The sequence below is a fragment of the Heliconius melpomene genome, chromosome 12 (genome assembly GCF_056956725.1).
Source record: "Heliconius melpomene rosina isolate 202511_hmr_F chromosome 12, ASM5695672v1, whole genome shotgun sequence".
Taxonomy (NCBI): Eukaryota; Metazoa; Arthropoda; class Insecta; order Lepidoptera; family Nymphalidae; genus Heliconius; species Heliconius melpomene.
The window spans coordinates 4728303-4747149 of NC_140400.1; the positions used below are offsets into that span (position 1 = coordinate 4728303).

The 18847-nt window shown below is 37.0% G+C and overlaps 1 protein-coding gene across 3 annotated transcripts; it reads right to left on the reverse strand.

Annotated features, from left to right (window-relative positions):
• Window positions 1-963: 963 nt before the first annotated feature.
• On the reverse strand, window positions 964-18543 carry LOC146533525 (uncharacterized). 3 transcript variants are annotated; one of them, XM_085193932.1, is made up of 10 exons: window positions 18323-18543; window positions 17785-17850; window positions 15230-15419; window positions 11993-12185; window positions 11411-11659; window positions 9831-10096; window positions 8939-9319; window positions 6446-8513; window positions 4354-5943; window positions 964-3601 (listed from the first exon to the last, which is right to left on the reverse strand). In XM_085193932.1, exons 3-10 carry the CDS (start codon window positions 15416-15418, stop codon window positions 3519-3521), a joined length of 5019 nt encoding a protein of 1672 aa, XP_085050058.1. In that variant the 5' UTR covers window position 15419; window positions 17785-17850; window positions 18323-18543; the 3' UTR covers window positions 964-3518. The 3 variants fall into 3 exon arrangements, with proteins under 3 accessions (XP_085050058.1, XP_085050057.1, XP_085050055.1); XM_085193931.1 differs by having other exon boundaries at window positions 18383-18542; XM_085193929.1 differs by having other exon boundaries at window positions 17785-18543.
• Window positions 18544-18847: the final 304 nt, after the last annotated feature.

Genomic DNA, 18847 nt, shown 5'->3' on the forward strand with positions numbered 1-18847 from the left:
GAAGAATTGAAATATTTATTTAAATTTATATTTTCATTTCTTCGCTCTGATCCAGAATATAAATATTCAAGATATCAGTATTTCATTATTTCTTTAAATGTTTTTATTGAAAAAAATACTATAAGATAAAAATTATGTGTATGACCTAAAATTTTTACCGATATTTATATATTACCTTATATTTAGATAGGTTCCTCACCTTTTGCTCTTGACAATATCGAAATAATCATTATATTTATAAGTATTCCATTATTGATATTTGTGATTATCTATATATATAAAAGGACTTGTCCTCACTGACTGAGGTAAGACGCACGCACAGCCGTAACCGCTGTGCGTAGAAACGTGGAATTTGGACAGATGTTTACTTTCGTAATCTGGACATCCACTAAGAAGGGATTTTGAAAATTTTTAACCTTAAAGGGGTAAAATAGGGGTTCAAAGTTTGTATGGAAAAATTTTTAAATCGGCACCGATCTTTATAAAATTTGAAATTTAGATTTTTAAAAGTATTTAATTGAACACGTGTTTCATCGTTTTCTAGAATTCTCCCCCTAAGGGTGCAAATAAGGGGTTGAAAGTTTGTATGGAAAAATCTTTAAATCGCAACTGATTTTCATAAAATTTGAAATTTAGACGTTTAAAAATATTTCATCTATCACATGTTTCATGGGTTATTAGAATTCACCCCTAAATACGCAAGCGAAGCTGCGCGCGTCCGCTAGTTCATTATATGACTTAATAGTAATGTATAAATGCTGATGCTGATAGTCCCTAAGTCCCTATCCTAAAAGTATAGATTCAAGCCCCATTCTGTTGGATAAGTTTAGGTATACAGTAGGTAAGTAATAAGTAGGTGTTATTACCTACCTATAGTACCCACCTACATACTATATTTAGTATGTAGGTTTAGGTATGTATATTTTTTTTACAATCAAACATCACCCAATAGAAACAACCAAAAATTTTTTTATTCATTTATTAATAAACTAACTTTACAAATTTAATAATAGCAGAACAATAATATTCCTTATTTCTTTTCATTCATAATAATATGATAATAATTCGCCATGACTCATCGCACTTTACGAATGTAATTATATATGATTTAAAAATAATGAAAGGACGACAGAGAAAGCAACTTACAGAAAAAAAAATAATGCACAATAAAAAAGGGGGATATAAATTGCGTATAGACAGACCACTGCAACTAAACTGTACAGGCAGACAGTCTTCACTATCACTGACCTAAAACACCAACTAGAAAAAATATTACAATAATAACATAAAGTTAAGATTTTATTGTATCAATTCTTTATTTATTTACTATTTTTGCTGTCTATTTACAATTATTAAATGTTTACATACCAAAACTATATGCTATCTCATGTGTGGTGTAACCCCTAGCCTATATGTATAGTGTATTATCTATATCTATCTCTTTTTATATATATAAAGGTATATATATATATATATATATTTTATCAGCATAAATTACTATCATTAATCATAAAACAAAACAAACTAAAGGTAAACTATACACCCAATATACACAGCTAGTTGAGGAGTCCATTCTCTATAATTATATGTTACAAGCTTGCATTTCCCTATATTACATTACATTACAGTGTAGTACAAGGCGTCGCTAGCTACAATTATATAAAAAAACAAACAAATTATGCATTAACATATATTAATTTTCCCATCTATACACAAAAATTTACAGAGATTATAAATCGGACATGGTGGCCGATAAATAATTTAATAATAATCAACTCCACGGTTACTTTACACTCCTAGGGCTTGCCGTTCGCCCCCTATCACATCGACATTCACACAGCTCCACTCACGGCACACGTTTTAGGGCACAATTATCAGGCAATGTCGTTTAATATATAATTAATTATAAAATATTCTCTATAAATACTACATACAATCTAACACTTTGTATTGTAGAGCTATCACTGTCCGAACTAGAACCACAACAACGTGAATAACGTCAGAGGGATCAGGTGATAGTGGGAAAATGTGTGAATCACTAAACGCTAAGGAATAAGGCAGTCGACTATCAATCATCTATAAATGTTAACAGAAAATTCACATCCACATATTATTGCTTTGAATTGTTACTCACAGGTGTAGGAACCGCAAAGGAAATGTACAAAAAAACTATATTTTACTTATTATTATTAAGAAAAACAATGTTTAAAATACAATATAAAAGTTCCGTGTCAAACTAAATTTACATATTATAGATGTGAAAGAATATTGTATGAAGCAAAAACATTCTGACTATACCAATAACTAGCAAACTTTTGTGATAATAAATACTAAATATCTACTTAGGCAACTAATTTTTAACATTTTCAATTTATTTTTTATTATTTACAGTGCAAAGGAAAAGCTAGCTTACAAACTCTAAGGATAAGGATCACTGGTTTGCGATTCAATTTTATATTATATTTCGTAATTTGTCGACAAACAATTATTGTGGTCAAAAAACTGGTAGGTGGTGATGATAAAAAAAATGTTCGGGAAAGGGCGTAAAATAAAAAAATTGTTTAGTTTACTGGAAGCCCAAACAGACAAACTGTTGAAACGTTCAGTCACAATAATTATTATCAGTTCACTAAGAAATTATTCAAGTATAGCAAGTCACATATAAATTACAATTATTGGTCGTGAATTCACTTATACAATATAAAAAACGCTAACTTTGCATCGTCACAGCGGCGTTCGCGGGGAGCGACCATGCTGAATGCTGATGTTCACTCCACAGCCATCACGGTCATTCCAAAGCAACATGGCTGCCTCCCGCCAAAAACGATTTAAAACTACGCAGTTCGATGACGCTACGAGTTACGTGCAAAAACGTATGAAAATATCTTTTTAAAACTTTATGCATTTTATATATCTCGGGCATTTTAATTATTTATCCTATAACAATGTGCCTATAAGACGAGTGCTCTTTTGTACAACGATACTCTATACTAAGCTAAGGCTCCGGCTTCGGCTCGCGACTCCTGATACCGAGTCCAGCCTGGTAAAAAGACCATCTTAAAAAATACTCCGTACACGAAACGAAAATTACAATTAAAGAAAACGTCGAGTGTTTTACAATAGTGAATGGTAACATGATTTTGTTCACTAATTAAAAAATATATAGTTCTGGCAAAGCGCGAGTCCCGCAGTGCAGCGCAGTCAGGAACCGTTGAACACTTTCGTTATAATATAAAAAAGCACACATATACCAACTCTGTAAGCATCCTCAAAGGATCGATATTGCACAATTCAATGTATTCAATTATTTTACAAACACTTGAGATTCATAAAATTTTAAACCACAAAAAGTCGTACACCACGGTGTTTCCTGACATCACGCAGTCACTAGTCACTGATCACTGTCACTCGAGGGGGTAAAGCATGGTGGGCAGGGGCGCCAGCTGGGTCAGAGGCGTCAGAGGCGTGAGGGGGGGCAGGGAGATGGGGGGCGCGGTGCAGGCCGCGCGTCGCCGCCGTCACTTGCCGTCACGAGAGGCACGCCGTCGACGCACCGTGCCAGCACCCGTGCCTGCGCCCGTGCCTTGTGGGCCTTCGCCTACTGCAAATTATAAAGAAATGTAAGATTCTTTTTTATGAAAATCGAAAAATCTAGAAAAGAAATAATGAATCCCCGAATAGGAATCGAACCCATATCGCGTTGCCATTACAGTCAATCGTCAGTCGTTCTATACCCTATTCACGGACCCATGAGATAAAAGGTAAACCAAACAAAAAAGGTTCATTTATAGGTTACAATCGATGGAGTTACTAAATTAATAAAAAAAATAAAAAAATCTATGGTTTTACAATTGTATGTTTGTAGTATGTAACATATGTTAATAGCACACTTGAGCGAACTTTAACGGAGTAAAGATAGCGCTTTTATCCGCTAAAGTAAAAGCAATCAAAGAAATCTTCAATACGGATAACTCAAAATGTTACATTATAAAACTTGAGAGGTTATATTTGGTTTGTTTACATTTTGTCTCATGCCTAAATGAATAGACTATAGTGATTTAGATACTTATTGTAATGTGTAATTTTTGAGTTAATGCTTATTTAATAGTGTCAAATGTTTGTTTGTACGATGTCATAGTATAGAAATCTGTAGATAGCATGGAGAAATTGCATGTGATTTTTTTTTGGTATAGTTACAAACGTTAACTATTGAACATAAAAAAGAATCAAGACCAAATATTATTCATTTGATATAGAAAAAGAATCAAGTTTTATGAAAAATGTCACAAGGACTCCAGAAACTTATAAATAAATTAAGTCACTAAATATATATATATATATATATTAACTCACCCGCACTCCTCGTTTTTCGTCTGACCGGCGTGCTGTTGGGCGGCGCGGGTGTTGCGGGTGCGGCGGCGGGGGCTGTGACAGCGGGAGTGGGGGCCGGGGTAGGCCCGTGCCTCACCGACCTCCTCGTACCGACCCCCTCTGCCCCCTTGACTACTTTCATTCCCGGCTTCACTGCTTTAACGCCTTTTCCCCGTACTTTGCATATTAATGGTTCATCACTATCACTGTCAGACTCCTTCTTAACTTTACCTCCTATGGCGACCGGGTTCGCCGGTTTTTGGTCTAATCTTCTCGGTTTCTTCTTTAGTCTGCCGGGTGAGATGCCTTCCTCGCAACTAATAGTGGAGGCACAGGAACTCTCTGATTCCCTCCGCTTCCGTTTCGCGCCAGGCGCCGGCTTAGCAGGAGTTGGCACTGTGTTGGCCGTCCTTGGACTTGTTTTGTCAGTACCACTTAGAAGACAATTTCTGGGTTGCATTGCTGGGGAGTCTGACCTCTCTAGTTTATTTATCCCCGGGCTAAGTCTCGGTGTTTTCGGTGCATCTGCTGGACTATTCATTTTACTGCTCGACCTTGTTCGGACACTACTCCTGGCCACCCTCTCCAGCGTGGATGGTGAAGGTGACTCCGGCCTCTTGCCCACATAGTCAGGTGTAGGAATTTCTATTAGTAATTGCTCTAGTAAGCTCTTATCAGGAAAGTCAGCTTTGAGGGGTAGCCTTTCAATTTTCGGCTCCTGTTTTTCTTTTAATTGTACCTCTCCTTCTTTTGTTTCTCCATTTTCTGAAGGAACAGATGGTCTCTCGTCTTTATGTTCTAGAATATCACCCGAACTAACTTTTTCCTGATTTGAATAAGTATATAATGGAGGCGACACTCTGCTTGGCAGATCGAAGTCTTCCACAACTTTCTCCTTTTTTGGCGACAAGATATCACCTTTACTGCTTTCTTCGATTTGAGCATTACTAGATTCGACGTTTGTATCCATACTTTCCATTTTTATGTCTATTTTTGTTTCTTCTTTATGGTCCCCTCTGTCTATGCTTTGACCGGATTTATCCTCGTCCCTGAGTATAGGCGTGGGTTCCCTTTTGACTTCTTTGGTTTGGTTCTCATCTGGCGGTCTTCTGGGTGCGTCATCACCATTTATATGGTCGGCGTGCATTTTTGCGAGTTCCGCCTCTATATCGCCCATAACGTCGATATCGGGAGGATCGGGGTCGTAGCGGGGCTGAGCTGTCGCTAACGACAACCTTTCTAATAACTCATCGGAGGCTGGCGGAGCATCTATAACACCTATTATCCTTTGCACGGATGTTGGGCTGGTGGAACGGGGCATGTCTAGCCTCTCTTTCCTCTGAGGTCCGGGTGGTGACTGGCTGGCCTGATTGGGTGACTTCTCCGACAGGGCGTCCATGGACTCGATGCCGGAATCCTCACCCTGGGCTTGGGAGTTAGGCGAGGCCGGTCGGGTCCGTTCGGCAACCAGCTTACAGTATGTCTTGTCCTTAGGGCGGTCCTTGCGGCGCGGGGAGAGCGCAGGGGACTCCGCGCGCCCTATTGTCCCTACGTTTGTCGAACCAGGGGGATCTGGAACGCAAACGGAACTTGCTTATTTCATTTAGAGGGTTCAAGGAATGACATGACTTTAGATAGTGAATGATGATGAGGAAAAGAAGTTGTCTAATAAAGCTATCTTAATTTAAGATATCTCTTTAAAATTCTATAATAATATTTTACATTTTTACTTGGATAAAAAAAAATCAGTTTTTGGAAAAAATCAATTTTGAATGATTCAAAATAAAATGATTACTAATGTTGAGTCATATAAGTTTATTTTGTTTCTCCATATAAATGAATAATTTACAATGTACATACAATAACTTTGATATATTTCTAAAACTCCGATGCCACTATAACATATCATACATAGGAAAGAAATGGTAATGATCAAATGATTTGGTCCACAAACATCTGTTACTATATACATAATAAAGTTTTGTACTTTAAGTTTGTCGACATACAATGTCTGAACACATTCAATTCCAACATTCCGCATATACATGTTACACCTGCAAGTTGACATACATACCTGGACAGGAACTATGGCTTGTTTTTCTCTTTTTCTCGGAGATGAGCCCGTTGGGCGACGTGATAGCCGTACTGTCCGTATGTGTCCGTTTCAGCTTATTTTCGTCGCGGTCGAACTTGCTCTCCTCATCGACACTTAGCGTTCTCTCGATACTCTTATGACACTTTAACAACCTGCCGTCTAAATCACTAGCACCAGATTTCACTTCACCAAACTCCGCGTCCATTGCACCGCATTCACTTGATTTAATATCACATTTTGCACCATCCTTCTCCAGTTTAATAGGTAACTTCTTTTTGAGTTCGTGGTTGTTGGACGTCTCTCTGTAGCCCTCGTTCTGCGCGTACTTGCCGTCCTGTGCGAGCAGCGCGTCCCTCCACTCTTTACATCGCTCCGTAGTTTTACCGCTCCCGCTGAGCATTTTAGACTTCTTCTTCATTTTCAGAGTTTCTATGCTCTGTATTTTGTTGTTTGTCTTGTAATCATGCGACTTGGTCACTATGTGGGCATTCTTGGACAACGTCTTCATTCTGTACACGACGTTGTTGTCGCCAGTGACCTCTGTTTTAATTTCACTTTCTCCAAAGTGATTGTTAAGTTTTATGTTTTTAACTTGTAAAACTCCATCAGTCTTTGAGTTTTCAGTGCTGTCTCCCGACTTGGACGCGGGGGACTCCTCCGAGTCTCGCCTGTGGGACTTTTCCTCTGACTCCAGTAATTTTCTGATCTTAGTTCTCTTCAAATGGAGATCCCCGGGTATTAACTTTTTCTTTTCCTTTTTAGAATTCTTTATTACCGCCGAGTTCCGACCTCTAAGGCTGATATGTAGGGGCGGTACTCTGAGCTCGCCTTCTATAGGTTTTTCGCCTTTCGCTTGTTGGATAAAGCTGACGTCAGCTTTGTGCACAGGCTGTACTGTGGGCTCGTTCTTGCCCAGTTTTAACCTTAGCTTCAATGACTCTTTTTCCATTGAAGGCGATTTGGGCGTTTCCATTGCGGGAGCAGCTGGTTTCGCGACGTGCGGCCGCGGTAAGGCAACTTTGGTTGATTTTCCATCCTTCACTATCTTGTCCTTAAGAGTGGCGGGCTTCTCTTTTGCACCCGTCCTTGGCTTGCCCCCTTTCTGCGCCAGTAGTTTGTCATCCTTCTTTATTAGCTTATTCTTTTTTAAGTCTTCATCTTTCTTACTGTCATCCTCTACAGCTTTTGCGATACCGAAAATTTCCAGTGTAGTTTCTGAGGAATTCTCTTTGACTTTACACTGCGCTACCGTAACTTCTTCGATTTGTTTCTCTTCCTTCGGCGGCGGTGGCGTGTCGTCGTCCCTCATAAGGGTTTTGATCAGGTACTGCTTGCTCTGCTCCTCGATCTCTTGGGCGGTCGCTTGAGATGCGACAGTGGCTGTAGAGACAGATGCCATGGGCCTTATTGGCAGTCGCATGGGCGGCGGCATTGACGACGACGACGACGACTGGTTTATCCTCTCCATCATCCTATCAGCAGTTGTACTGGGTGATGTGTAAGTTGCATTCGGGGGTGACTTGAAAGGGGGATGCTGCGTAACTATTGTATGATTAGGGGAATTTATATGAAATTTGGTTTGCGGGGGTACGGGGGGCGGCGGCATGAAAGCCGTCTCCGAATTCGAATCAAATGTATCTGCAGGTTTTGAAGGCACTTCATTATTCACATTTGTTTGACTCGTTGTCGGGGTCATTTCGGGGTTGTAGGGTCCGTTTAGGGTTGGACCTGGAAACTGACCGCCAGTTATTTCTTGTAGAAGGGCATCAGGAGTAGATTCTGCTGCATTAGAGTCTTGTTGGTGGTCATATAGGAGGTCAAGCTTGGTGTTTGTATCCAAGTCTGATATGGCTGACAATGTGGAGTCATCCAGATTTAGATCTGCTCCTAGCGTGGGCAGCAGCTGGTCCAGATCGCAGTTATCGGAGAGGTCCGGGATGGACATTCCCAGGGTGTCCCGGTAGGGCTCATTCCAGTCAGGCTGCGACGCGGCTCTCGAGGCCGCCCGCTGCCGCGCTATGTACTGTTGCTGATACCTCTGGAACTCCTGAAATAGAAACATACACCAATTATAGTTAACTGAAAATATCATGGAATATTGTGTATATGAATATTTTTTTTGTTATGTATAAAAAGACTATCTAAATGATTGGACACTAAAAGGTAGTAAATACCAAGAGATAACTATGTCTAGTTCTAAGCGTTGTTTGGAGAAGAATAAACAAATACAGCTAATTCTTAAAAAAATAAACAAAAGTTCATTTTTCCTATAGAGATTAAATGAAATTAAAATGTTTGTGAAATGTTTTTTATAGGCCCCAATCCATCTATGAGGAAATAATTATTTTCATTTTCCTGCTTTTGCAAGAGAAAGCTCCGCGTCAGGTTAAGCTATTCATAATTGAGCACAGCATGGGGGATCATACAATCTCAAAATTACGTCCCAGAGACATTAGTAAAAATCTATATTACCTGAAAACTCGACTGCGTTTTTTGATCCATCGACGTAGTAGACGGAGGCAGGAGGGCTTGCAGGTCCTCTGGTGTGACTCTTTGCTGCATTCTCGGTCTGGGGATAGCCTGTTGCCTGTACGGCGGAGGAGGGGGAGGGGGGAACGTCTCCGTACCGTACGGAGACGGAGAGGGCGAGGGGAATCTTGCTCTATTCACTACCGTAGTGGCCACCGGTCCCCGGTACTGAGTGTTCTGTACTGGTGGAGGACGGGGCGGGAACGCTCTTCGTATGAATGGAGGACGAGGACGGGGGGACGGGGAGGGCGCGGGTACGGTAGGTCGGGGCGTAGACGGTCGACCGCCGCGGTATTCGAAAGCGCGACCCACTGCCAGTTCAACCTGTAATGTTGGAATACAATATTATATTGAGAATGGAATTGTGAAAGGACCTATTAGTGTAAATTTGATAAATAAGTTGGCTATTTTGTATAGAAATATTGCCATTAGGTTGTGATAATATGAATATAAGTAAGTTATAAACAAAGTTCTCTTATCCTTTTAGACTGCTATATAGAGTGGTTTTTATTAAGAAACAACATGTCTGAAAAGGTGTGTTAAATTGTATGAGTAAATATTGATATTTGAAGTTTTTGTTTAAGGCTGCTGTAATTGCGTAACCTTTCGTTGATTAAATCTAACTCAATTCTCATTCAAGCGAAAAATATATATATATTAATTTCGCTCTAGACATAAGACACAGTGCTGAATTATGACACTCAACATGCAACATTTCAAAAATTTGGACAGTTTGTTTAGAGAATCTCAACACTATATTGTTATGTACCCTGCTCTGTTTCTTGCCTATTCCACTATATGCGGGATACAGCTCAAAAAGAAAACATCCACAAACCTGTGAATCCTCCAACCTATCCAACTTGGCCGGCACATTGCTCTTCTGTCTCGGCTGAGGAGCTGGTGCGTCATTCTGCAGCAGGTTTACTAACAGCGGCGACGACATGGCCACTGTGGGTGCTATCGAAGGGGATTGAGAGGGCGAAGGGGAGGATGAGGGCGATGGCGCCGGGTACGGGGGTGGGGGGCCAGTGAAGGATGTAGAGGGGCGGGGAAACTGCTCTGTGGAAGTTGGCCGGAGCGTATTTGCGCAACCGCCTATGCCTGTAAAGAAATTATAATATTGAGATTTTTTTTCATATAATTTTTTAATATGGCGGTAATGTACTTTTGTAGATGTTAATTATCAAATAAAATCAGCTTCACGTTATATCCCGCACACAGCAGGGTAGGCAGAGGGAACCTAGTATTAAACACTCCATTCCTCACTTGCCGCCGGAATTTGTAAATTGTAAATTACTGTTTTACACTTGTAAAACTATTCCGATAATATTTAATGGGCCGTATGACGAGTTAATAGCAAGTATTATTGTTGCAGTTTTCTTGTGCATTCTATTGTTTTAGAATCAGAATATTTAGTGCTTAGCATATTATTTAAATCACTTTTAGATTTTTTTGCACACTTTGATTGTAATTCCTTGGCCATAATGATTTGTATAATTGCAAAAATACTCAATTAAGAAATGTTTATGGTCATTTAAGAATATACGGCTGGAAGTGTCTGCGCTCCTTTCACGGATGCAGCATATATGGTAAAAATTTATCAAGATTAGTCAATAGTTAGACAGATGTAGGATTTTTTTTCATTTCACGATGTTTATCCATACTGTATTGTGTGACGCAGTAACGAATAGATACCAATAACGTAAACACTTACCACTAATACCTCAAAAAAAAATACCAGAGCGAGAAAGGGATATCTCCCGTTCTATTTTACGCAATTCAACTTCACCGCCAATACCTACAACTCGATTTCCTTAATGAGAGGCGTGCGATGTGCGCCATCCTTGACAAATGCCATATTATTTTACAATTATAATTTTATTAATTATTTTGTTTAAAAAGATCACTTTTTCATTTTTGGCAAAATCTCTTATGTTTTTATTGTATCACGCTCTTATAGCGTAGTTAAAACTGGGGTTTCATTTAAAGTGATGATGACAAAAACGCTGTGTATAACAAAATTAAATCATATTTCATTTCCCTTCCTCCATATCATCCTTGTTTGTGTCATACTTCCAAGTGGATATTCACATAAAAGCAATGTTTAGTGGGATTAAAAATTCGTCTGAATATAGAGAGAGACACAATGTCTTAACATTTTGTTCTTTCTGTATATTTATATAAATTTGAAACTGATTAGAGAATGCAGAGTCATAACACTACATTCTTCCTCCTCCTATGAAGATAAAAATGTTTTTATATGTTTACGTTATATATTTTTCTTCCTTCATATCGCCATTGTAACTTGTTCATGTCATACTACCAAATGGGTATTCACATCTATCAGCAATTAACATGGTACCAAAGAGTGTCTTTACACTATATTCTTTCTATTTATGTATTTTTAATTCTTACCTAACGTATTCTCCTTCCTATGTATAACCCTCGCTTGGGTCATACTTCCAAATGGATATTCGCATCTATCTGTAGTGGGCGTGGGAATGTTCTGCGGTATCTTCCCGTCCATTGGGCACACGGTGTTCGGAGACTTAAAGTTTTGTGAGGGCTCCGAGCTGGTGGAAGCACCGTCGTCGGATATGAGGCGGGCTATGCCACCAAGACCAGCTAATAACTCGGTGGGCTGGGAACGAGATGTGGTCGCGTCTAGAATAAAAAGAAATAAAAATTCAATGAAATATAATATAGTTTAATTACTAGAGCAATATATTTATAATAAGAAATAAATAATTAATGTATATTTCTTCTAACTTATACATAAAGTATAGTTTAGTTAAATAAAATTGGTCACCAATGTGAACATAAATTACATCTAAACGTTTTTTAAGTCAGGACTAATGAAGTTATATTCTAAAACATAAGCTATAGGTTCAATCAATTATTATCACTCTTCTGTTAAATGTTAGGTTTCTAGCTATAAGCTATCTATTTTCCTATAAGATAATCTAATTGCACGGACAGTATGCCAAGTGAACTCACCATCCTCAGTGTTAATGCGTAACTCAGCGCCGTGCTGCAGTCGCAGCGAGACGGCCGCGTCGCCGTCCAGTTGTACGGACAATATGCCGAGCGCCCTCAGCTGGGGCGCCCCGGCCGCGGCCAGGGCCCGCAGGCGCGCGGCCGCCGCCCGCGGCACTGAGAGCGTTACACGCACTGAGTTCCAGGGCTCCACCTGGAAATATATTTTGAAATATATTCATTTTCTTAAATGCAATCGAAAATTATTGGAACCGTTTTCGTTAGTATTTTAATTTATTTTTTGTATTACGTTGACGTTGTCACAGTAGAACATTCAATAGTTCATATTAATTATAATGTTTAAGAATTATATAAATTTGTTACAATAATATACATATAATTATGAGGCCACTCGTGGCGCAGGGGTACAAAGTGTGACTGTAAACGCGACATGTTGACTCAGTGATATGAAATATTTAATATTTCCATTTTCTTCACTCTGGTACTGAGGCAAAACGTGGGGTCGAGTTCCGCCATCTGATTGAACATTCCGTTTGTGTTTTCCATAAGGTAACTAAGTTTTTATGTTGATAATCTAGAAATAAATAGATTCGACCAAGTTCAATCGATAAAAAGGTAGAAAATACAAATTAGACAATATATTTCACTTAAAAAATACTATTTAATATTTAAAAAAAAAGTTTATAAATATACTAAGCATGTAAAAACAGTATCCGATCACTAAACCTATCCCTCTAAATACGTCGAGCCGTACGTGAAAATATATAATAAAATATCGCAGACGTTTTGCGTCTTTAGAAACGCTGTAATGATTTATGAATGGAGAAGCCCACCAACGGAATAATCATACAATTTGCACATCTACAATAGAAAAAGAATTAACCAATAGTCCCGAGTGTACTATTCGTAAGAAAAATTCTTAGTGCGCTACAAATATATTATACACAAATATGTAACAATGTTCAAAGTCGAAGACGGCTGTCAAGTATAGAGAGTGTTGTGCATTATCACCATATCGATAAATGGGTTTTCTCAAGACGAAATTACGAATTATCTATATTTAAGAAGAGGTATCTTCGATTCGATTCCCACTCGAGGAAATAAAATATTTATTTACATTTATATTTTTATTTCTTCGCTCTGATATCGAGGCAAAGAGCGGCGTTGAGTTCCGCCACTCAACACGCAATGCCTCCAGAATTCGGCGAAAAATGGGAAAAGGAGTGTCTTAACACTAGGTTCCGTCTGCCAACCCAGCTGTGCGAGGGATACAGCGTGAAACCTATATTAGCTTCAAGCAAAAATCATGTTAAAAGTAAAGGAATAAGTAAATATATAGACACAGAAAAGTCTGTAAAGTCTATAGAAACAGGAAAAAACGTGATTTCATTCAACAAAAGCTGCAGGCCACGGTTAATATACAATAAGTAACAGAAAGTTTTCGTCATTTTCCATACATGTTTATATTGAAATATTTACTTAACGATAGAACCCTAAGTTGAATGATAGGATTATATATAATTTGGGTCATTAAGCCGGTCAAGTAGGTAACTTACTTATCTTTTGATATCAAGAACTTTGTCCAGTCATACATTTTCCCTTACTCTATCTAGTCGATAGAAAGTGTCGTAAACACGCAATAAACTACTTAAAAGCGACAATAAAACATAATAAATTACAGAAAATCAAATTATACAGTGGAGAAGAATCATTGTTTGTAACGTAATTAGCTCATCACTAGTTACTAACAATCTTTCTCTCTAAATAATGGAATTAAAAAAAATGCTTTTTAAATCATAAACATGTTATTTTTTTTAACTTCAAAGACGACCAAGATCAATACTCTCCATTTTCCGCTTTCCGCCAGAATGCGAAACTTCTTCGAAATTGATCTTAATATTGAAAAATAATTTAAATTTTGAGCATAATAAGGATGGTGATTAGTCAGTATTCATATTCAAAATATTCTTTATTCAATTAGACTATTACAAGCACTTTTGAAGGCAGGCAGTTCTGCTGAGAAGAGCCGGCAAGAAACTCAACACTTACTGTTTTCAATATTCAAGTTACAATTTTTTTGCTTAACACAATAATACAATGGTAGCTATCCTGTAGGAAATTCAAATGTTCTTAATGAAAAACATTTTTATCTTTAAAATATTCTTGGACAGTACAGTAAGCTTCCTTTATTAACATTGTTCGACAGTAATTTTAAATTTCTGCACTGGCAAATTTAAAACACATTGTGGAATACTATTATAGAGACTTATACTTAGGAGCCATAAATTTATCGATGCCTAGTTCTTCAACTGCAACTTTATAGTTGAAATTTACGTAAATTTTTTTTACAAGATCATACACCCCAAATTAATGTTTATTTAAATATTAATACTATTTTTGTAAATTACTTTCGTACAGTCGATATCATCTATACCTATATAAAGCAATTTTTTTTTAAAATAAAGAAAATAATTTTATAATACGGCGGTAATTATACATATCACAAGAATAAGAAATTCTTATATTTATTATCTAATTCTTATAATTGTTAATAGATAAATTTAATACTACATTTACAATCATCTTATTATAATGAAATTACCTCTCAAGCATCATTTGCTAATTAGTAAACGTCTATATATATAAAATCGACAGGTCACTCACTCATCACGAAATCTCAAAAACTACATGTGCTAGGAATCTCAAATCTTGCATACGAGTTATTTAGAGGACGTAGGTGCTCGCTGAGACGGGAATTTGCAATATTCGACTTCTAAGGGGTTGCTTTTGGGGTTGAAAGTTTGTATGAAACTTCGTTACTACAAATGCTAGGAGTCTCAAATTTTGCATGGTCGTCACTTATAGGACGTAGGTACTCATGGAGACAGAAATTAATAATAACGTAGTTCATGCAGGCGGAGCCGCGAGCGGGCCGCTAGTATAGCTATATGATTGAAATAAATCTAATCAAAATCTTTTTTTAAAAAATAATAATTAAAATAACCGCAAAACTAAAATATCATCAAAATAAATGTATTTGTTTATGGCATCACTATAATAACATCGTGATATACTGTGTTAAATTTAAATATAACAAAATGACCAGATCATTAAACAATTATGAAAAAAAAACAACAGAAAATATTACAAAATAAATTTTGAATAAAAGAGTTTGTCCGTGACTAAATTACAAAAATAAGAAGAAAGCACCATCAGATATCAAAAAGCATCCCATACCTTGTTAACTTTAAGCGTGTGCGGATGCGGCTCGGCGAGTAGCGAGCGCAGCTCCCGCAACAGGCGGCGAAGACGCGCCGGGAACCGGGGGTCGCGCAGGTCGCCCTCGCAGGTCACTATCACACCGCAGGTGCCACCGCCGCCGCCACCGCCGCCAGGTGAGCCTGGCCCATCACTGTCCGCTGCCATGCTGGAATTGAAAACGTATTTATATTTTACTTTTTTTTGGTATAAAAATTTGAACATAGCGGAATTTCAACCCGCGCCACTTGGAAACCATCCAAGCGCCCTGACCACTAAGCAATACGTTCTCATCAAGCTACCTCAATATTCTTTTACGTGCGCTTACAGCTAATAACTATAGTTGTTTTTTTATATTTTCATTTCTTTGGTCTAGTATCGAGGCAAAGCGCGACGTTTAATTCCGCCACTCAACACTCAATGCTTGCAGAATTCGGCGGAAAGTGGTTATGGGCAGAGTGTCTTAATACTAGATTCCCTCTGCCTATCCTGCTGTGTGCAGGGTACAATGTGAAGCTGTATTTTTTACTGTAAGTTACTATAAGGACCTAGTGTTAAAACATTATGTTTTCCACTATATGTTCAGAATTATTGTTGTTATTTAAATATATGTTAATAATTTTAAAAGAAACTTGGTTAAGAGTTTCATTAAATAAATTGTATACATTGTGTTTTATAAGATTTCTAAAAACCAATGTATACAAATTACAAGAAACAAGGATTTTATTACTTTAACTATTGTCTTTCTGGAGTGGCAGTATGGTCAACGAGTCTTGGCCATGGTAATATAACATAGTTTGGCATTTGTAAAATCATACATGCCATGAGCCATCTACAGTTAACTTCAGGCCGGCCACAACTCATCAATCCTAGTATGGATGGTGGATGTCATATGAAGACTAATCAACTGACTGACTACTGAATCAGTACTACTGAGCATGTTAATGTTCATGCAATGTGAACTCAACTTAGTTAGAAGGTAGCAAATTCACACACAATAAATGACAAGATTGTAATCAGTAAAAGTATATTTAGCTATTATATTACTTAGTTTATTTATTATAATCATATACTGGTCATACCATGAGCCTAGTGTGTATTTAATAATATTAATTACGTTTATAATAAAAAACTAAAATTAAAAAGTAGGTAATCTATAGTTGATAAATAAGTCTACTAGTCTTAGTAGTCTTTATAATATTTTTTGCAAGTTTCAATATTTATTGTGAACTCAAAGGAGAGTGATGTAATTAAAAGTTTTTTAAGAAGTGGAAGTTATTAATTATAATACAATTAAGTTTATATTATAATATTTCTAATGAATGTTATAAAAATAAATAAAAAAATTGCATAATCATGCCTAATTAATGATTCACAGGTAAAACAAATATTATGAAATATTTCTTAAAGGAAAAACGGAGTGTCTTAACACTAGGTTCCCTCTGCCTACCCTGCTGTTTGCGGGATACAGGGTGAAGCTGATTTAATTTAATTTATTCTTTATTGTAATTATCCTACAGAGAGTCCCTTTCCTCATGTTATCCGTGCTTTACAGTATCTTTAAACAAAATACTGTAACAAAAAAAAACATTGTTTGTATTTACTTAGAGTTACTCCATTATTACTACTTATTCTATATTTTATCTTAAGTTCTGAAATTAAATTGACTGAAAATGTCTGACTGCAAAAACAATAGTTATGGATTCCCAACCCTAAGTCATTATTCTTATAATTCAAGTATCTATATTTCTATTATATCTATATTTCTAAAATATTAAAAAAATGGATTTATAAACAAAATATAGTTGACATAAAACCTAGTCCTGTTTTCATATTAATGTCATTTATAAGTTACATCATAAAATAAATCTTAATAACCTCTACCTTGATTGACCTTGTTAACCTATAATTTCAAAAGATCAATATTTCAAAACAGTATGTCAAAAAAATCATATAAGTAATTTTTTATTGATTATTTCATGCTTTAGAATAACTTTATATCAAATATTTGTTTAGCTTAATAATTTCTATATGTATTAATTATTGTCAATTACATTCAACATTGTAAATAATAAATATGTGAATGAATGACACAGATAAAAGATAATAATATGAATAACATATGAACAATTATGCAAATAAGTTGCCCAGTATAACCTAGCTTTAGGTTCACAGTACCTTCTATTGACAAACACTGCCATGCCAATAAGACTGGTAATAATAACATTTTCCGATATACAGGTAAAAAAGTTAATTAATGGGGGTTAGTTGTGTAGGGAGCCTTAATTAGGCGGACTAGATGTTTGATGCATGGAACAGTCCCTTATTGACCAGCAAGGTCGGCAAAACATCGTTACCGTGTTACACAACGTTTTTATAATGTATTTCAGTATTTTGACGACTTATGCGAGGCGATCGTATGTACCACGACAAGGGGCACGTCCGCCGCCGCCGGCCGACCTCCTGTCACCCCCAATGTGTCCATTTTGTTCGCAACACACAGAATGTAAATAAACGTAAATATATCAACTCACCTATCATACAATGTCACATTCCGCTCAATAACACACTAGTTCTATTGTCTCGTGTCCCAAATCATCCTGTAAAATGAAGCGCAACATTACAATCGGGCTCGGACGCAAGGCAATATCGGTCCTATGGTCACTCAGTGTCCACTACTGCCAAAACATATGATACGCCACTATTGTCCCGCCCCAGGCTCTCCCGGGGCACTGTCTGTTTGTTAAACTCGACTTTTCACATGGGATCACCCGACTAGCGAAACGCGAATTTCTTCACGAATCAAAATCACTGATTTGTGTTTCAGTGACGCAAAGCTCATATATCGTGAAGAGCAGCAGCCATTTTGAAATGTACGGGGAGTGCAGTCACGGCATGGAACATTAGTAAATTACACTCGTTCCCGTCTCACGCTTCCTTCTAAACTCCACGCGATCATTAATCAGCTTTATGCAGGCTTCATTTTAACACTTTAGATCACAGAACTTCACTCCATTTTCTCATTGAAACTATCCAAAACAACCTAAGCGACATCCGATAATTCCAGCTTACCCCATTTGCATGACACACATAGATTTCGAAAAAAAACACTTAAAACACATAAAAACGTACATAAAACATGTCGCGCCGAATCATAAGAAGTTAAAGCATCGCATCAGTATAACAGTTCATTAGAAAAATCGCTAAAAAGATTAGTATATATTTTACAAATAGTTATTCGGTACGAACAATAACAACGGACGCCATTTGCAATTTTCAACTTGACATGCGCATTGACTCGAAGTAGACAAACATACGTGACGTAGCTTTACACGAAGTCCTATGATGAGTAAAATATATTTAAAAAATGTGTATTTTATTTAATATCAAATATAATTTGTGTATAATTTCTTAAAATGTTATAAATTATATGTGTATATTCTTTTATGATTATTTTCTTTATAAAATATATTATGTTTAGTTATAACTTCCTTACAAAGTTGTACATTTAAACTTTCATGCTCCACTGCAGGGCTTTTCTGATTGGCGGAGAATGTAATCTCCATGTTTTTATATAATATTATAGAGGGTTTTAAT